The 17780-nt window shown below is 33.4% G+C and overlaps 1 protein-coding gene across 17 annotated transcripts in view; it reads right to left on the bottom strand.

The window, feature by feature from the left end:
- LOC136034928 (G-protein coupled receptor Mth2-like) overlaps positions 1-17780 on the bottom strand; it is a 154413-nt gene that overhangs the window by 111970 nt on the left and 24663 nt on the right. For 4 of the 17 annotated variants that reach the window (XM_065716438.1, XM_065716440.1, XM_065716445.1 and 1 more), the window contains exon 2: positions 7518-8385. In XM_065716438.1, the coding sequence (XP_065572510.1) occupies positions 7518-7994 (477 nt within the window). In that variant the 5' untranslated portion in view covers positions 7995-8385. Of the gene's footprint in view, positions 1-7517; positions 8386-13036; positions 13236-17780 lie in introns of those variants that run through there. The other 13 variants (XM_065716451.1, XM_065716436.1, XM_065716453.1 and 10 more) reach the window with 9 other exon arrangements.

Here is a 17780-nt window from a genome sequence, read left to right as displayed (position 1 = left end):
CCCATGGACCATTATATGTTGCATGTTCAAGAGTCGGTAAACCTGACAATCTATTTATATGCACAGACAATGGGACAGCAAAGAATGTTGTATATTCGCAAGTTTTACGTAGTTAAAAACATATATATATATATATATATATATATATATATATATATATATATATATATATATATATATATATATATATATATATATATATATATATATATATATATATATATATATATATATAATCTATATTCACAGGTGGGACATAGGGACACAACTACAATGGCGCGTAACTAATATGGCGCGTAACGACTTACGCGCGCGGGGGGGCTTGGGGGGGGGCGCGAAGCGCCCCCACCAACTAGGTGTTGGGGTGGCGCGAAGCGCCACCCCAACAGCTAGTATAATATATCAGTATAATAAGATTCGTCACAATTTAAATACAGCCAATGTCAAACAGTTCGTTTTAAAGAACTGTAAGTAAGGAGTGATGCGGCTCAATAGTAACCGAAACTCTAAGAAACTCTTGATAACAATAGATACTTCAAAAGAATCGATATTTTGATGTTTGAAAAAGGGGGGGAGCACCTTAAAACATGAAGTGATCTTAATAAAAATCACATCGTCAGATTCAGAATATCAGAGAATCCTACTGTAAGCGTTTCAAGCCCCTATATACAAGAACATGGATGTGGGTTTTCCTTTCCAAGGTTGATCGTATCGAACCAATGATCAAGGAACGAAAGAGGGCTAATTTGATATTAAATCAAAATCTCTAGTGTCCTTTTTAACTGACCATATATTGGAAGCCAACTAGCCCCCTTCCAAGCCTCTTTTATCTGTAAAGCCATCTAATCAAAGTTTTGAGGTAACGATTTTGTTCAGCATAGCCCAAAATTCTAGTAACTATTTCTTTTATGATGACTTCACCCTCCAAAGTCCGTTGGAAGGGCTGCAAGCTATAAACTTTGCCTATCGTTTACATATAGTAAAGGTTCTTGGAAAGTACACATATATGTTTAGGGGGCTCTGGTGAGGGAACGGGTACGTGGGTGGATACTTCCATGGATAAATTTTCGTCGGGGAAGGGAATTTTCCATGGAATGGAAGTTGTATATCCCGGCATTACTAATAAAACGATCAGAAACTAAACAAAAGAAAGTTTATTCAACTTAAATTAAGGAGCAACGTTAAAACTTAAAACGAACAGAGATTATTACTTACGTAAGGGGGTTTGTCCCCTTCTCAATACCTGAGTCTTTACGCTAAAGTTTTCTCGAACTTTTAAAAAAAGCTTATTATTTTAATCAAATACTAAAAAAATGGATCAGAAGTCAAGCTTTAGCGTAAGGAGTGACGTATTGAGGAGTGGGTGATCCCAAATATAGGGGTTTCTGTTCGTTTTAAGTTTTAATGCCTTTCGAATACTTTCAGTTTAAAAACTTGTGTTTTTATTTAATCATAAAAAAGACTAACTTGGTAAGCTAGCTCAAGTTAGCCTCTGGCCAACCATCGCACTACTTTATTATTACAAAGTATTAAAATTGTTACAAAGTATTTTAGAAAAAACGTGAATTTTCAGGATTTAAGGGAGAATTGCCCCAACCTCTTCCAAGCGTATGTTGCTGGACCTAAATGTCTGGCTGGAGACAAAATGACGTACGTACCTACTATAGATAGCACAGGAATTCGCACAACATGGATTTTAAATCGGAATGAACGAGCTACAGCTTTTGAAGACAATTGCAATAAATCGATTTACATTAATGAAACTTAACAGTACAGAAATACTAAAATAAATTCAAGATCAAACAAAATCTTAAAAACAATCGTTTAGACGACGAATTCGAAGTTTAATATAATAATCAAAATATATTAGTTTAGAAAATTACATATACAGTTATAATTTAATAATAATGTAAGAATTTCACAGAAAATAAGAAAAATAGTTGGGCAATTTTAAAATAAAGATTTGCATATAATAGTGAAGAAAGTTTAACTAAAATGAATTCCAACAGGCTTGATTTATAACGATGGCAGATTACTAAAAGCCAAGCGACCTTTAGAGGAGTTAAGGAAATTCATTTTTCGTATAATATCGAAAATCAGTGTTTCCCGTATGAAGAAAAACCCGAGCTAAATTAAACATTTTAAGGGTTATGATTGAAGTTCTTAGAAGAAATTTGTTTTAAAGTTTCTATTGAAACCTTCATATCAAAATGCGACTATTCCTCTTAAATAGTGATTAAAGATAATTATCCAATGTGATCAGTTCCGTTGTTAATCTGATCGCCTGATCAATGTGATCAGATCAGTTAATTGACAAATAAAATATCTACCATTGGGGGCAACTCAATCTAGGTTATTGGATGATTTTTTTTGTAGGATACCTCAAAACTAGGGCTTTAAATTCATATTTTTTCAAACATACCTATTGGGGACGTTACATGGATGACGTAATATCTCTCAGGAATTATGAGGAAGATGAACTTAGGCTTTTCTTAGATCACCTTAGCACAAATGACAGAAATTTACAGTTTACCTTAGACATTGAAATTGCAAATAAATTACCACTTCTCGTTACATTAATTATTTGTTGTATCGATAAACTGGATTTTACTGTTTACAGTAAACCCACACAAAACAAAAAATATTTACATCTTAAATCAAATCACTCCCCACAAGTTAACAGAGCTATTATAACCACTCTCGTTAATCATATTTTAAATATTTACTCTCAACCTCACATCAAAGATGAGCTAAACTTTCCAGTAGACTGGAAAGATACCCCCGTAAAACCTCTTGAGGGCTCTACCAAGCCCTCAAATATGATATATCTTCCATATATACCAAAAGTCACTACAAATTTAAAAAGTTCACCCACAAAATAATTTGTCTGTTGCATTTATTAATAATTTTAAAATCACGAACTTCCTAAGCTGTGGCAAGGATAAAACCCCAGTTACTCGCCAAAGAGAGTTTCTCAAATAACATCTGACTGTGGCACCTACTGAGTTAGTAGAACCCATTTAAATTTAGAAAAACGCCTACAACAGCACAAAAACGATGTAACTAGAGGTTTGAATTCTAATAGTGCATTTATTTCTTTTGCTTCTGCTTTAAGCAGCCATATTTTTGATAACCCTTACCATAGAACACTTTTTAAACAATCTTCCTTTATTAGCAGTTAAATTAAAAAAAAAACAAGTTTTTTTAACGGAAAGTAAGGAGTGACATTAAAACTTAAAACGAACAGAATTTACTTCGTATATGAAAGGGGCTGCTTCCTCATCAACGCCCCGCTCTTTACGCTAAAGTTTGCCTCTTTCTCTTAACTCTACTGTTCAAAACAGTAAAAAGCTTTAGCGTAAAGAGCGGGGCGTTGATGAGGAAGCAGCCCCTTGCATATACGAAATACTTTCTGTTCGTTTTAAGTTTTAATGCCGCTCCTTACTTTCCGTTAAAAAAACTTTTTTTTTTCAATTTAATTTCGTAACGTTTTTGAATCAATGCCTGTTTTGATTTTGGCTCTCCGCATATGAATAATTAAAACGAAATTTGCATATTTTTTTTGTCTAAATGGCTTTCTCATAGTTTTGATCGAATTATTTTGAGAAAAAAGGAGTGGGGGAGGAGGCCTAGTTGCCCTCCGATTTTTTGGTTACTTAAAAAGGTAACTAGAACTTTAAATTTTTTACAAATGCTTTTATTAGTAAAAGTTATACGTAACTTATAAATTAGCTTACGTAACGAACTTCTGTATTCTCATGTTTTATTACGTATATGAGGGGGTTCACCCCCTCGTCAATACCTCACTCTTTACACTAAAGCTTAAATTTTATCCTAATTTCTTGAGAATGTCCCCTGAATCACAAAAGCCGTAGAATAAATAGTTGAAATTACTAAAAATACTTTAGCGTAAAGATCGGGGTATTAGGAGGAGGTAATCCCATCATATGCGCAATAATTTCTGTTCGTTTTAAGTTTTAATGCTTCTCCTTACTTTAAGCTGAAAAAACTTTTTCATATTTATTTTTTCATTGTTTTTTTTTAAATAATGCTAGAAAATCCTGCGCTCCCTTCATTAAACTTTTCTTCCCCCATGACAAATTTATCCAATGAAAGTTCCCCCAACATATCCCCCTCTTCTCAACTCCCCCTCCAACCTAAAAATCCCCCTGAAAACTTCTATACACTTCCAAATAACCATTCCTATATATAAACCCTGGTCAAAGTTTCTAACTTGCAGCCCCTCCCACGGGGACTGTGGGGGATTAAGTCGTCCCCAAAGACACAGTTATAAGGTTTTTCGACTACGTTTAATAAAATGGTAATCTCAGAATTTTATCCGTTGACTTTGGGAAAATCATTAGCGTGGGAGGGGGCCTAGGTGCCCTCCAATTTTTTGGTCACTTAAAAAGGGCACTAGAACTTTTCATTTCCGTTAGAATGAGCCCTCTCGCAACATTCTAGGACCACTGGGTCGATACGATCACCCCTGGGAAAAAAAACAAAAACAAACAAACAAATAAGCACGCATCCGTGATCTGCCTTTTGGCAAAAAATACAAAATTCCACATTTTTTTAGATAGGAGCTTGAAACTTCTACAATAGGGTTCTCTGATGCGCTGAATCTGATCGTGTGATTTTCGCGTTACTTTTAGGGGGTGTTTCCCCCTATTTTCTAAAATATGGCAAATTTTCTCTTTTGCTGTAGCTATTGGTATCAAAAGTCCAATTTTTAGAGTTTTGGTTTCTATTGAGCCGGGTCGCTTCTTACTACAGTTTGTTACCACGAACTGTTTGATGATTTAGGCATAAAACTGGTTTTCGAGAGGCAATTGATATTAGAATCGAACTAAACAGTAATATTTCTTTAAATAGGGATATGGGGGAATACTGGCTTAATGCCTTATACACAAATTTTATCAAAAGTGATTTAACAAATAATATTAAAAACCCAGTGAACAATACCACTCAGCCTGTTACGAATAGACCTTCTAGGCTAGCCACCAAAAAGGCATGATTAGCTCTGAGAGCTTGTTTCGAACTGTTTTTATTAATGAATCACCTTTTTTCACTTCACTTGAAGCACATTTCCTGGTTGAGTTTTACTGAAGTAATGATGCTAGTACTGTTTAATAAGATTTTAGTTTCAAAGACCGTAATTTAATGTGAGTTTCTCTTAAATTTTCTTTTTTGTTTATTTTTCTGAGGACGGCCCTTGGATATAGGGTTGAAATATTCATTTTAAGTTTACATTCCACCGTCTTGTTAAATAAAAATCGCTACTGTTCTGCTTGATGTCTCTTCTTCTTACTTTTGTCCTTGGTGAATTTTTTGACACATTTGTAACTTGGCTCGTTTGTGCACTTTTGAAGTCTTTCTTTCAATTTTTAAAGGTCAAAAATATACCATATAACAACCTAGTAATATGGTATATTTTACCATATTTACAGTAATATGGTATATTTTACCATATGGTATATTTTACCATATACCATATTTATGGTATATCTTACCACGTAAGAACCTAAACACAATATTTAGCAAATGATAACGATAATAAATAAAGTCAGAGAATTTGAGTAATACTTTATCCTAAATACGGAACTGTAAAACATGAATTTACTTAGGTTTCTTAACATTGATAAAAAAAAACAGCAATAATGACGCATATTTCAAAGATTATTGAACTTGCTGATAAGATCTTCCGTAAAGACCTGCAAAAAGCTCGCAAAAGCTCTAGCTCTAATATATTATTTCAAAACGTCTTGCGTAAAGACGGCAGTAAAATGTTGAGAAATTGAATTCTTCTTAGAAAGGAAATAGATCATGGGTTTCTGCAGAGGGAGTGGGCCTAATCCCTCTATGAATTAGGGACAATAAAACTATAACTGATTCGGTTGGAGAAGAAATCAAATTGTTCATGGCAAGGCATTGTAAGTAGCGAGCAAACCTAATCGACAGTTAAAACATAAGTACCTTAATTTTGATAACTGTAAATCAAAGAATAAGTTTTTTATGCTGATTCCAAATATGTGTTTTTCATGAGATTGAAGTTTAACATAAGAAGTAATTATTATATATGAAATTGTGCATTATAATATAAAAAGAAGAAGAAGAACCTAAAAGGGGTGCTATGTTCATTTAATCTATGAACAAAATATGACAAGAAAAATTGCAAAACTCCGATGCATACTGGTATTTGATCCTGAAAATACATATATATGAAGCCTATTACATCTTAAGGAAACTTTTCGATCCATCCCCTTTATGGGTCCAGAATATGTGATCCTGTGGTAGTAGACATATTCTGCATTGTTTGAACTATATAGTATACATATTTTCTTTTGGTTTCGACAAGTCAAAACCCTAATGCAATTAGACCTTCATTTAACGTCGTTAAACTTAACACCAATATGACTCCACTTCCCTTAAAAGTAACCTCTTTTAACACAACCTCCATGCAATGCAACCGCCATGCCACTCAACTCTCGCTTCACTCAACCCTATTCAGTTCAATCCCCCTGGTTTTAAATCCTCATCTAACTCAACACCTATGCAACCCCAAGCTCCACTTGTGATTGTGGTGATGAAGAGACTTTATATCATCATCTTTTTGAGTGTAAACTTTTTGAAAATGAAAGAGCTGAAATGCAATTTAGATTACAAGAATTTTCTTATTCTGGTATTTTTAATATTAATGTTATTTGATTTATTAAATAGGCCCAATATGCCGTTTTAGCATATTTGAATCAAACAAAGAGACTGGATATTGTGTGATTTTCTCCCCTTTTTACTATTTAGTAGATTTTATTTTGTTGCTGTATTTGTGATATAATCTATGTGTTGTATTTTGTAGATTAGATAGTGAAATACTCTGTACGGGTTTAGTCACTAAACAAAATCATTTATTCATTCAACCCAAGCCCAGTTTGCCCCAACCTTATTTGATTCAACCACCACTAAAATCAATTCAATTCGTCTCAACTCTCCTTAAACAAAAGATATGCTTATAAAATTTACTTCAGCCCTTTTTGTGGGACGTGATACAAATTGATTCGAATGAAATTGTCTTTATTCATTGGTTAATTCTTATGTAAACGCTTTTTTTCCTACTTTTATTTGAAAATATACCTCTTCCCCTACTTGATACACAACAATTTATTCTTCTGTCTTATTTATTGGAAACTAGCAAAACTTGTCATGGTTAGGGCCTGAATACACTTGAATTTTATGGATGAAGCAATAATGTCGAATAGGGGTCGAATCAAATAGTGTTGAGTTAAACGGGGTCAAGTTGTATAAGGTTTCAGTCAATTGAGGGTGAATAGCACCAGGATGATTTGAGCGAGGGTTGCTTTGCAGGGGGTTGAATTAAATAGAGCCTTATTTTTTTTATCACAATTGAATTGAGTCGATATAAATGAATAGGATTTAAAGATTCAATTTGATGTTTATGATTAATTTGGGATTGTAAAAACTGATAATAATGAACCTAAAAACTGTAAAAAAAAACTCACCGGACAGCACTTTTTAATGCAGATACTTTCTTGACAAGTGTTTACCACACAGGCTCTAGCCACAGAGCTATCTTCTTTCTGCTCAATACAGTATTTATTTACATCTAGTAAAGGAACATTGATCTTTGAGCTACCTTTTGTCCACAACGTCCCATCTTGGAACAATTCAAACTCTTTGACGGAATCTTTATTTCTAAATCTGAGGATTTCATCACCGCATTCAAAATTTTTGGCTGTTATATTAAAGTAAAAATTTTCTAAGACTTCTTCTATTGCGTGAGTGCCTTGTTTGACAGGAATATATTTCTTTAATAGATTTTCGTCATAAGTACAGTCACTTCCACTACAGCACATATGTATAGGAACAGCTCTAGAGAGAGAGAAGTCAACTTCTTCTTCTGAAGCACTCACTATGTACAAAAGTGCAAAAAATGTTTTCAACTTCATGCTGAAGCACTTTCTAGAAATAGCTTCCATTACTATTCAAATTAGATCTGAGAATTGAATGTAGATCGGTAATTGTTTTAAGTCTCTGGAATTTACAAACCGAATGTTTTCAGTAAAGTCTTATAAAATGGTTTGATCCAGTAGCTAAGATAAAGCAAAAATTTTTTGTTGCTTCGAGTCTTAAAGAAGATTATATAATCAGTAATATAGGTCTTAGAATACTGATCTTTTTCTTATTATGAACGTTTAAGCTGTTTTGTAATGATAAAATAAGCTTTCTTTGAACTTCAACTATCAACGAAAGATTTTAATACTGTTATTGTCATGCCATAATGATCCAGATTCAGCGTCATCACCTTTTTCAATTCATCCGTTTGTAGGTCTTAGCTTATGGTTTCTTCTTAAAAGGTTGAGGCACTACCTTGAATTGAAAATATTCTTTCAGTTGGAAAAAAAATTGGGGACAACAAGAGAATTAGGAGACCTTAGTTATATATCAGGTCTAATCTTAAAAGTGCCAAAATAACAAACGAAATATGCTATTTTCAAAATTGAGCTTAGTTTATCTTAAAATTAGAAGCTCTCAAGCTTCTAAAAATTTCCTTAGAATCTCGACAACTATCAAAAATATGAAATTTAGTAGCTCTTAAGATTTAGATTGCAATCCTTTAGCAAAAGGAATTGTTGATTTTCTTATACATTCCTTAGGATTTTTTGAGAATTGAGAAAAAAATTAAAGCATGAAAGAAAAGATCAACTGCTAAATATTTAGATGCCAAAAATGCACAATTACCAATTAATTTTCCAATCTTCGATAATCAAGCAAAGTTTTCATGGTTCGCAGCTATTGATGGGTAGCAATGAACTTAATTGAATTTATGTATGTTGAATTAGAATAAAAAGTCAATTCTTTTGAAATGCCCATTATTATTGAAATTATGTCTTTTGGTTGCCAATGAGCCGAGCAGTTCCTTAATTACAGTTCGTCACCACGGACTGTTTGATAGGTATAGAATTTAATGACAAAAGTCCCTTTAATTTTTTGTATGAATTACAGCTAGAAAAGATTTGCAGAATCTGCGACATCTAAATATACACAAAAACGAAGGAATGTGTGTCTATCTGTCCAGGGTTCTCATTAAACTGTTATTTAATTAAAAATAAACTTTCCTCGGACTTCAGTAATCACTGAACGATCTTGATATTGTTGTTGTCATGTCATAATGATTCAGAGTCGTTCCGTACTTACAATCTGTTATCACAAAGTTTTGATAGATATAGAACTAATGACAAAATTTCCTTTTATTTTGGTACGAATTATAGCTAGAAAACATTCTCTAATCTCATATGCATTACCACGCTGTTCACTCTATTGCCAAAAAACTTTAAGAAGTTTGAAAGTACACTTTCGCAAAGGTTTTAAGTTTGATTTAACCCCTTCTTTCCCAGGCCCTCTTACTGCTTTTAACCCTGACCGAATTACTGACCCCTCAACATAAATACTTGATATTCTCTTCCAGTTACATTATTCATATTTTCTGGATACTCATATTGTGGGTTAGTTAATTGTGAATACTGTCATATAACGTGCTTCCTGAATTATAAAATGTATTTATCAGTAAAGTCTAAGACTTTGGTAAGCACTTTTTAAATTTAGAATACTGAATACAGCATGTGGGGATAGTTCTCTCTTGGGGAAATTCCGTGAGAAGATGAATTGGTCGTATTAAGATAAGTTTGATTTGGATATATTTTCCGAAAATTGCATGTGTAATCAAATTCAATTAATTAGATAATTCATATTAATATAGGATAAAGGTTACTTTTATTCAACCTGGGATTATCTCTATTGCTAAAAATTATGTTTGGAAAAAAGGATTGCTCAATTGTGTTTTTCAATTCATGAATTCAATTTCCCGACGAAGGACAATTGTCCGTGAAAGAGTGATTCACAGACGGATGATATTTTCTGACACATTGCATGTGTAATCAAATTCACTTAATTAGGTATTAAAATATAGAATTATATTAATATATTAATTGATATATATACTAATTAATATATACTTAATAATATAATTAATACTAATTAATATATATCAATTAGGTATATTAGGTATAAATTCACTTATTTACACAAATATAGGGTAGGGGTCACTTTTATTCAGCCTGGAATTACCTCTATTGCTAAAAATGGTGTTTGGAAAAAAGGATTGCACAAGTATGTTCTTCATTTCATGAATTTAATTTCCCGACGAAGGAGAATTATCCGTGAAAGGGTGAGGACATTTTCCAGGAGAAGAACGGTCCATAGAGCAATTTTCCTGTTGAAATCTTTCAAAAACTATTGAGTTCGGAAATGCCATTGTTGTTAGTACGTGGGGGAAACTTTTTGCACCGAAGGGGGGACTTTTTGCGGGGACAAATTTCTCGAGCATCTTCAACAAGAGGAATTTTCTGCTGGGGTATTTTCTTTGGATGGGGAGTTTTTCAAAAAGGGAAATTCTGTGAAACAAATATTTCTTTAATTTTCTTTCTCTTAATATTGCATGAACACGCAACGGATTTGCTATAAATATATATAGCATATATATATATATATATATATATATATATATATATATATATATATATATATATATATATATATATATATATATATATATATATATATCCTACACAATGATTTACGTCTCAAAATTTATGAAAAATTATAAATTTAGTTATAAATGCAAAACATCACCACGAGCAATTATGCAGCCTTGGGTGTACCGAGTACTAAATAAAAAAAGAAATATAGGTTGAAAGCCAGCAGAAAAAAATGAAAACATACCAAATAGCCTATGAAATTTTAGCTTCTCTTCAAATGTGTTGGTTTTTAAGAACCCCCAGCTTCTTAGTGTTAGAATTTATGGAAAAGTTTTATAAAATTTAATTATTCAGATTTGCCTAGTTATTCTTACGTTTCAAGTTGACGAAACTGGGGTACCTAAAAATTTCATAATTTCGATACAGCCAAAGAAAAATCCTGGAAAGTCGTGGTTTTAAGGTATGAATAGAATCTAGGAAGCAAACAAGGAAATGTTTCCCGTGGAAAACCCCCGTGATAAAAATTCTTCCCCTGAGAAAGATGTCTGTGTATCTCCCAATAACAAATAGGCTATTATATGCGAACAATGGGCAAATTACGTAGCTTAAAGCCCTTTGTACAGGTGCTATGGGGTCATTTCATACCCAAAGTTCATTTCAAACCCAAGCTGTTTGATTACTTAAAAAGGGCACTGGAGCTTTTGATTTCCTTTCGAATAATAACTCTCCCGATTTTCTAGGACCATTCGTCTGATACAATAGCGCCTGGAAACTCGGATATATTGAATCTGATGATAGGAATCCAATTAAGATCCCTTGACATTTGGAGGTGTTTCCTCCCTTTTCCAAAAACTAGGCCGATTTTCTCATATTCTTAATATCCTTAGAATAAAATTAAACTTAATAAATTTATATATCCTGAATCAAAATTTACAGCCAGGATCTTTGATATATGTGTTTTTATCAGAATTCTTTTTCCTACAGTTTCATTTAATATGGGGCCGAGTCGCTCTTTACTCACAGTTCGTTACCACAAACTGTTTGAAAAACTTTTTTTATTATAGAAAATCACAAAAAAATTCTATTTCAAATTCTCATTTCGTTTAATTTGAACTATATTATATTTAATTTTAATTAATTTTAAAATATAAGTGTAAATAATAGTTTAATAATAATCATTAATAAATAATTTATTTATTTATTATATAACTGATAAATAATTATATTAAAATAATACAACCAAATGCTATAAATATAATTATAATCTTTAATAAATAATAATTAATAAATAGTAACTTAATAACAAAATTATTATGTTTAATTATAAATGAAAAGCCAGAGCGGTTCTAGATATTATTTATCCAGAGTCGGATATGCTGCCATGCGTTTTACAACTTTGTACAAACTAGTAGATTTGTTTCCATTTTATATCCTTCAAAATTGTCTTTGTATTCAGTGCTACAATAACTTTCATGCTCATTTTAAATCAATTTCAAGCAAAAAAAAAACGAATCAAACCATGGATTTTAACAAAAATTCTTGTTTTCTTGTCTAGCATGTCTAGCCAATTTGATCATACAACTTCCTTGCGTCTAGCTTAGAAGGAGCATAGATGGATAAACTGACAAATCTGATATCTCAAGGCCACAGGGGTTTCGGCTATTGAAAGAAATAAAAAAAAACTCCACCATCTCCTCTCCTCCAATTTAGCTAAATTCGTATTAAATATTGTAACAAAAACGTCCAAACCACAAATGTCGAAATTATTTTTTACTAAATTGTAAGAGAAAACTCAGTCTTTTGAATTCCCTACAGTTTGATATAAAAAAAGAAAGAAAAAAACAGAAAAAAGGAAGAAAAAACATTCCACTGGCTGAAATTATTTATCGCTTTGTTTTTTATTACTTGTTTTTGTTTGTTATTGTTTTATTCTACATAGCTTTAATACCTCTCAAGCTTATAATAAACTACTTCACAGATATCTAAAATTATCTGCGAAGCTATACATTTAGGGGCAGCTTAATAAGCATACAGGGAGGTTATTTCAAGTTTAGCTTTCTAATTAGTAATTTTTACTATTATCTAGGTATTAATTAAGGAAATAAATTATAAATAACTCCTCATAGTCTTATCTTCTGTTACATTTTATTAACAAACAAACGTGAAAGACTGGTAACCTTTTATAGTATAAACTTTCTGTAGTACTTGAACGTGCTCATAGAGAATGCTATTCGTTTGGAAAGCATTTTTTTCAAATATCATCTTCCTGGGTAAAAATACGATGATATGAAATGGTTTGTTTTAAACTTAATTCGGAATCCTAATTTTGTTTGCTTTAGATGGTCTGTTTCTACAAATAGTTCCCAAAAGTTTATAATGCAGTCTATAATATCATGTGCTTTTAGAAATTCAAAATCATCATTTAAAAAAAAAAATTTTCTCAAAAACTGAGCCATAGATTATGTATGTTACGAAGAAATTACATTCATGTTTACTTTATATCCTAAAATCGGAAGCATAATGCCATCATTTGAGTTCTTTCTTATGTCAATAGCAATTTACAACCACTTCGTAGCACAATCAGTTACCAGGTGTTACCTAAATCACCGATCCCATCCAAATTGATGGCAGCTGTACGATGTCTTAAGAACGACTGAAAACTATTTCTGATGTTAGAAAGGCTAGAAAGGCACAGAAGTTGAATCTCCAGTGGGAATTTAAGGGGCGTAGCTCTTCGTTGATTATACATGCAACAACCATCGAGTGGATTTATGTAGAGATAACTATGTTAAATGCGTAATACGGAATTATGGCAGGTAATACATAAAGTAGCAAAAGGACTCCAAGTCTTTCAATCATATGCAAAAATGAAAATTTATGAGGATATAGAACTTATTCTGTGACTGTAATTATAATAAATCTAAGCGAAAACTTCAGCTCCATGACCAATAGCTACTGAAATGGTAAAAAAAAAATTAACAGAAACAAATAAAAATATAACTTGTGACCGAAATTTGCTCTAGATAAAACGAATATGAAAACCAAAACTAGAAAATACTAAACTTCATTATTAAACAGTTTCTCTCTTACGAATTGTCAGTAACACCAAATTCACACGCCTATGATTTCCCTTTGGAGAACAAAAAGGACTAACCCAAGACTCTGTTTACAGGAAAAGTTTTAAATTCACTTCTGTTAAATGTAAGCTGTATAAATTTTCCTTAGTTCAAAAACCACATACTTCTCTGTGTATTTCCCTTAGTTTTATATATTTCCCTTAGTTCAAAACAATATAACTATGCGCATTCTTCCTTATAAGTAATCAGGTCATTCCTTTTCGTGAATTAAATAAAAAAAACAAGTTTTTTCAACTGAAAGTAAGGAGCGACATTAAAACTTAAAATGAACAGAAATTACTTCGTATATGAAAGGGACTGCTTCCTCATTAACGCCCCGCTCTTGACGCTAAAGTTTGACTCTTTCTCTCAACTCTTCTTTTTAAAACAGTAAAAAACTTTAGCGTAAAGAGCGGGGCGTTAATGAGGAAGCAGTCCCTTTCATATACGAAGTAATTTCTGTTCGTTTTAAGTTTTAATGTCGCTCCTTACTTTCAGTTGAAAAAACTTTTTTTTTTTAATTTAATTTCTGAACGTTTTTGAATAAATGCATGTTTTGATTTTGGCTCTCCGCAGAGGAATAATTATAACGAAATTTGCATATTTATTTATTTTTTTGGCTAAATTGCTTTCTCATAATTTTGATCGAATGATTTTGAGAAAAAAGAGCGGGGGAGGAAGCCTATTTGCCCTCCAATTTTTTGGTTAATTAAAAAGACAACTAGAACTTTTAATTTTTTACTGTAACTTATAAATTAGCTTACGTAAAGAATTTTTTATTCTCATGTTTTTATTACACGTATGAGAGGGTTCGCCCACTCGTCAGTACCTCTCTCATTACACTAAATCTTAAATTTTGTCCCAATTCATTAAGAATGACCCCTGAATCACAAAAGCCGTAGAATAAATAGTTGACATTACTAAAAATACTTTAGCGTAAAGAGAGAGGCATTAGGAGGAGGTGAGCCCCTCATATGGGTAATAATTTCTGTTCGTTTTAAGTTTTAATGCTGCTCCTTATTTCCAGCTGAAAAAAAACTTTCATATTTATTTTTTCATTGTTTTTTTTTAAATAATGCTAGTAAATCCTGCGCTCCCTTCATGGAAATTTTCTTCCCCCATGACAAAATCCTCGATAGAGAGTTCCCCCAGTATATCCCCCTCTTCTCAACCCCTCCCCCAACCAAAAAACCCTCCCGAAAACGCCTGTACACTTCCCAATAACCATTACTATATATAAACACTGGTCAAAGTTTGTAACTTGTAGTCCCTCCCACGGGGACTGTGGAGGAGTAAGTCGTCTCCAAAGACATAGTTATAAGGTTTTTCGACTACGTTGAATAAAATGGCTATCTCAGAATTTTGATCCGTTGACTTTGGGAAAATAATTAGCGTGGGAGTCGGCCTAGGTGCCCTCCAATTTTTTTGGTCACTTACAAAGGGCACTACTACTACTACTACTACTAATAACTCACTACAGCACCAAGCCGTCTGAGGCCAACACAGCTACGCACGCTCCTCCTCCAACCTAATCTATTTAAAGCCTCCCTCTTTACACCCTCCCAGGAAGTTCCCATTTCCTTTAAATCCTTATTTATGACATCCTCCCAACCCAGACAAGGACGACCTGCTTTCCGTGTAGCCCCAGACGGTTGGCCAAAAAGGACAATCTTCGGTAATCTGTCATCCTTCATCCGTAGAACGTGGCCTAGCCATCTCAACCTTTCTTTCATTATAGCCCCAGAAAGCGGGATTGAACCACACTTTTCGTACAACCTACTGTTTGAAATACGGTCAGTCAGCCGGGTACCCAGAACAATCCGTAGGCAATTTCTCTGGAAAATATCTAGTAAATTTTCATCTGCTTTTCGGAGTGTCCATGCTTCAGAGCCATATTTGACCACTGTCATCACTGTAGCTTCCAATATTCTAATCTTGGTTTGTAGGCTTATCTTTCTATTCTTCCAAACTTTTTTTAACTGTGAAAAAACACCCTGAGCTTTAGCTATTCTACTTTTAACATCTTCACTGCTCCCACCATCTTTACTAATAATACTACCAAGGTAACTGAAGCTCCCAACCTGATCAATCTTTTCGTTACCTAAGGTCACCTGTTCATCTTCACTTATTCCTAACCTTAGTGACTTAGTCTTCTTAACATTAATTTTCAAGCCTATTTTAGCACCCTGAACTCGTAAAACCTCTAAAAATTCATTCATTTTGCTCACACTTTCATCTAATATGCTTAAATCATCAGCATAATCTAAGTCCAGGAGCGTTCTTCCTCCCCATTTGATTCCATGGTCTCCAATTGCCTTTCCTGTGCTCCTTAAGACGAAGTCCATCAAAATGATCCATATAAAGGGGGATAGAACACAACCCTGCTTAACTCCTGATTTAATAAAAAACCAGTTGCTAACCTCATTTCCTACCTTAACCGCAGCAGTATTATTCTCGTACTTGGCGCAAATCACTTTAATGCATTTTTCTGGTATACCATATAACGATAAGACCTTTGTTAACGCTGTTCTATCAACAGAATCGAAAGCTTGCTCATAATCGATAAAACTAAGGACCAAAGGTGTTTGACAACGAAGGGACTTCTCAATTATTAACCTAAGAGTGAAAACATGGTCGACACATCCTCTACCTTTTCTAAAACCGCATTGTTCTTCCCTTAAAACTTTGTCTACAGCATGTCTCAGTCTAAAAAGTATCATATTACTCAGTAATTTGCTACCTACAGAGACCAGACTAATGCCTCGATAATTCCGACATTCACTCTTGTCACCTTTCTTATACAGTGGTTTAATTAAGGTTTTCCTAAAATCATTGGGTACTTCCCCTTTTTCAAAATCATGTTCATAATCTTCAGTAGCTTATTCCTAACCTCAGAGCCACCATATTTAAGGAACTCATTAATCATACTATCAGCACCTGGGGCCTTATTATTATTTAATCCTTCTAGTACTGTCGCTAATTCTTCCTCACTAAACAAATCTTCCTTCACATCCAAGGTATCACAAACTTTTTAACTTTCCATTTCCGTTAGAATGAGCCCTCTCCCAACATTCTAGGACAACTGGGTCGATACGATCACCCCTGGAAAAAAACCCAAATAAACACGCATCCGTGATCTGCCTTCTGGCAAAAATACAAAATTCCACATTTTTGTAGATAGGAGCCTGAAACTTCTACAGTAGGGTTCACTGATACGCTGAATCTGACGGTGTAATTTTCGTTAAGATTCTATGACTTTTAGGGGGTGTTTTCCCCTATTTTCTAAAATGCCGCAAATTTTCTCAGGCTCGTAACTTTTGATGCGTAAGACTAAACTTGATGAAACTTATATATTTAAAATCAGCATTAAAATGCAATCCTTTTGATGTAACTATTGGTATCAAAATTCTATTTTTTACAGTTTTGGTTTCTATTGATCCGGGTCACTCCTTACTACAGTTCGTTACCACGAACTGTTTGAAAGTATTTTTAGAACCTCTCATATGCGTAATAGTCTCTGTTCGTTTTAAGTTTCAATGCTGCTCTTTTCTTTCAATTGAAAAAACTTTTCCTTGTTTTTTTTTTTCATTGTTTTTTTTTGTAATTTTAGAAAATCCTGCACCCTTTTCATTGAATTTCTGTTCCCCCATGACATATTTCTCCAAGGAAAGATCCTCCCACATAGCCTCCTCCCCTCAACCCCACCCCCAAAACCCCAAAAAAATCCCCTGGAGACGACTGTACACTTCCAAATAACCATTATTATATGTAAACACTGGTCGAAATTTGTAACTTGCAGCCCCTCCCCCAAGGACTATGGGGGAGTAAGTCATTCCCAAAGACATAGTTATTGTGGTTTTTGCCGATGCGGAACAAAATGGCTATCTCAAAATTTTGATCTGTTGACTTTGAAGAAAAAATGAGCGTGGGAGGGGGCCTAGGTGCCCTCCAATTTTTTGGTCACTTAAAAAGGGCACTAGAAATTTTCATTTCCGTTAAAATGAGCCCTCTTGCGACATTCTAGGACCACTTGGTCGATACGATGACCCCTGGGAAAAAAAAACAACAAATAAACACGCACCCGTGATTTGTCTTCTGGCAAAAAATACGA

The sequence above is a fragment of the Artemia franciscana genome, chromosome 13, assembly GCF_032884065.1.
Source record: "Artemia franciscana chromosome 13, ASM3288406v1, whole genome shotgun sequence".
NCBI lineage: Eukaryota > Metazoa > Arthropoda > Branchiopoda > Anostraca > Artemiidae > Artemia > Artemia franciscana.
Note: the sequence above shows the minus strand (reverse complement) of the source record. Positions and strands in the feature narration are given on the sequence as shown.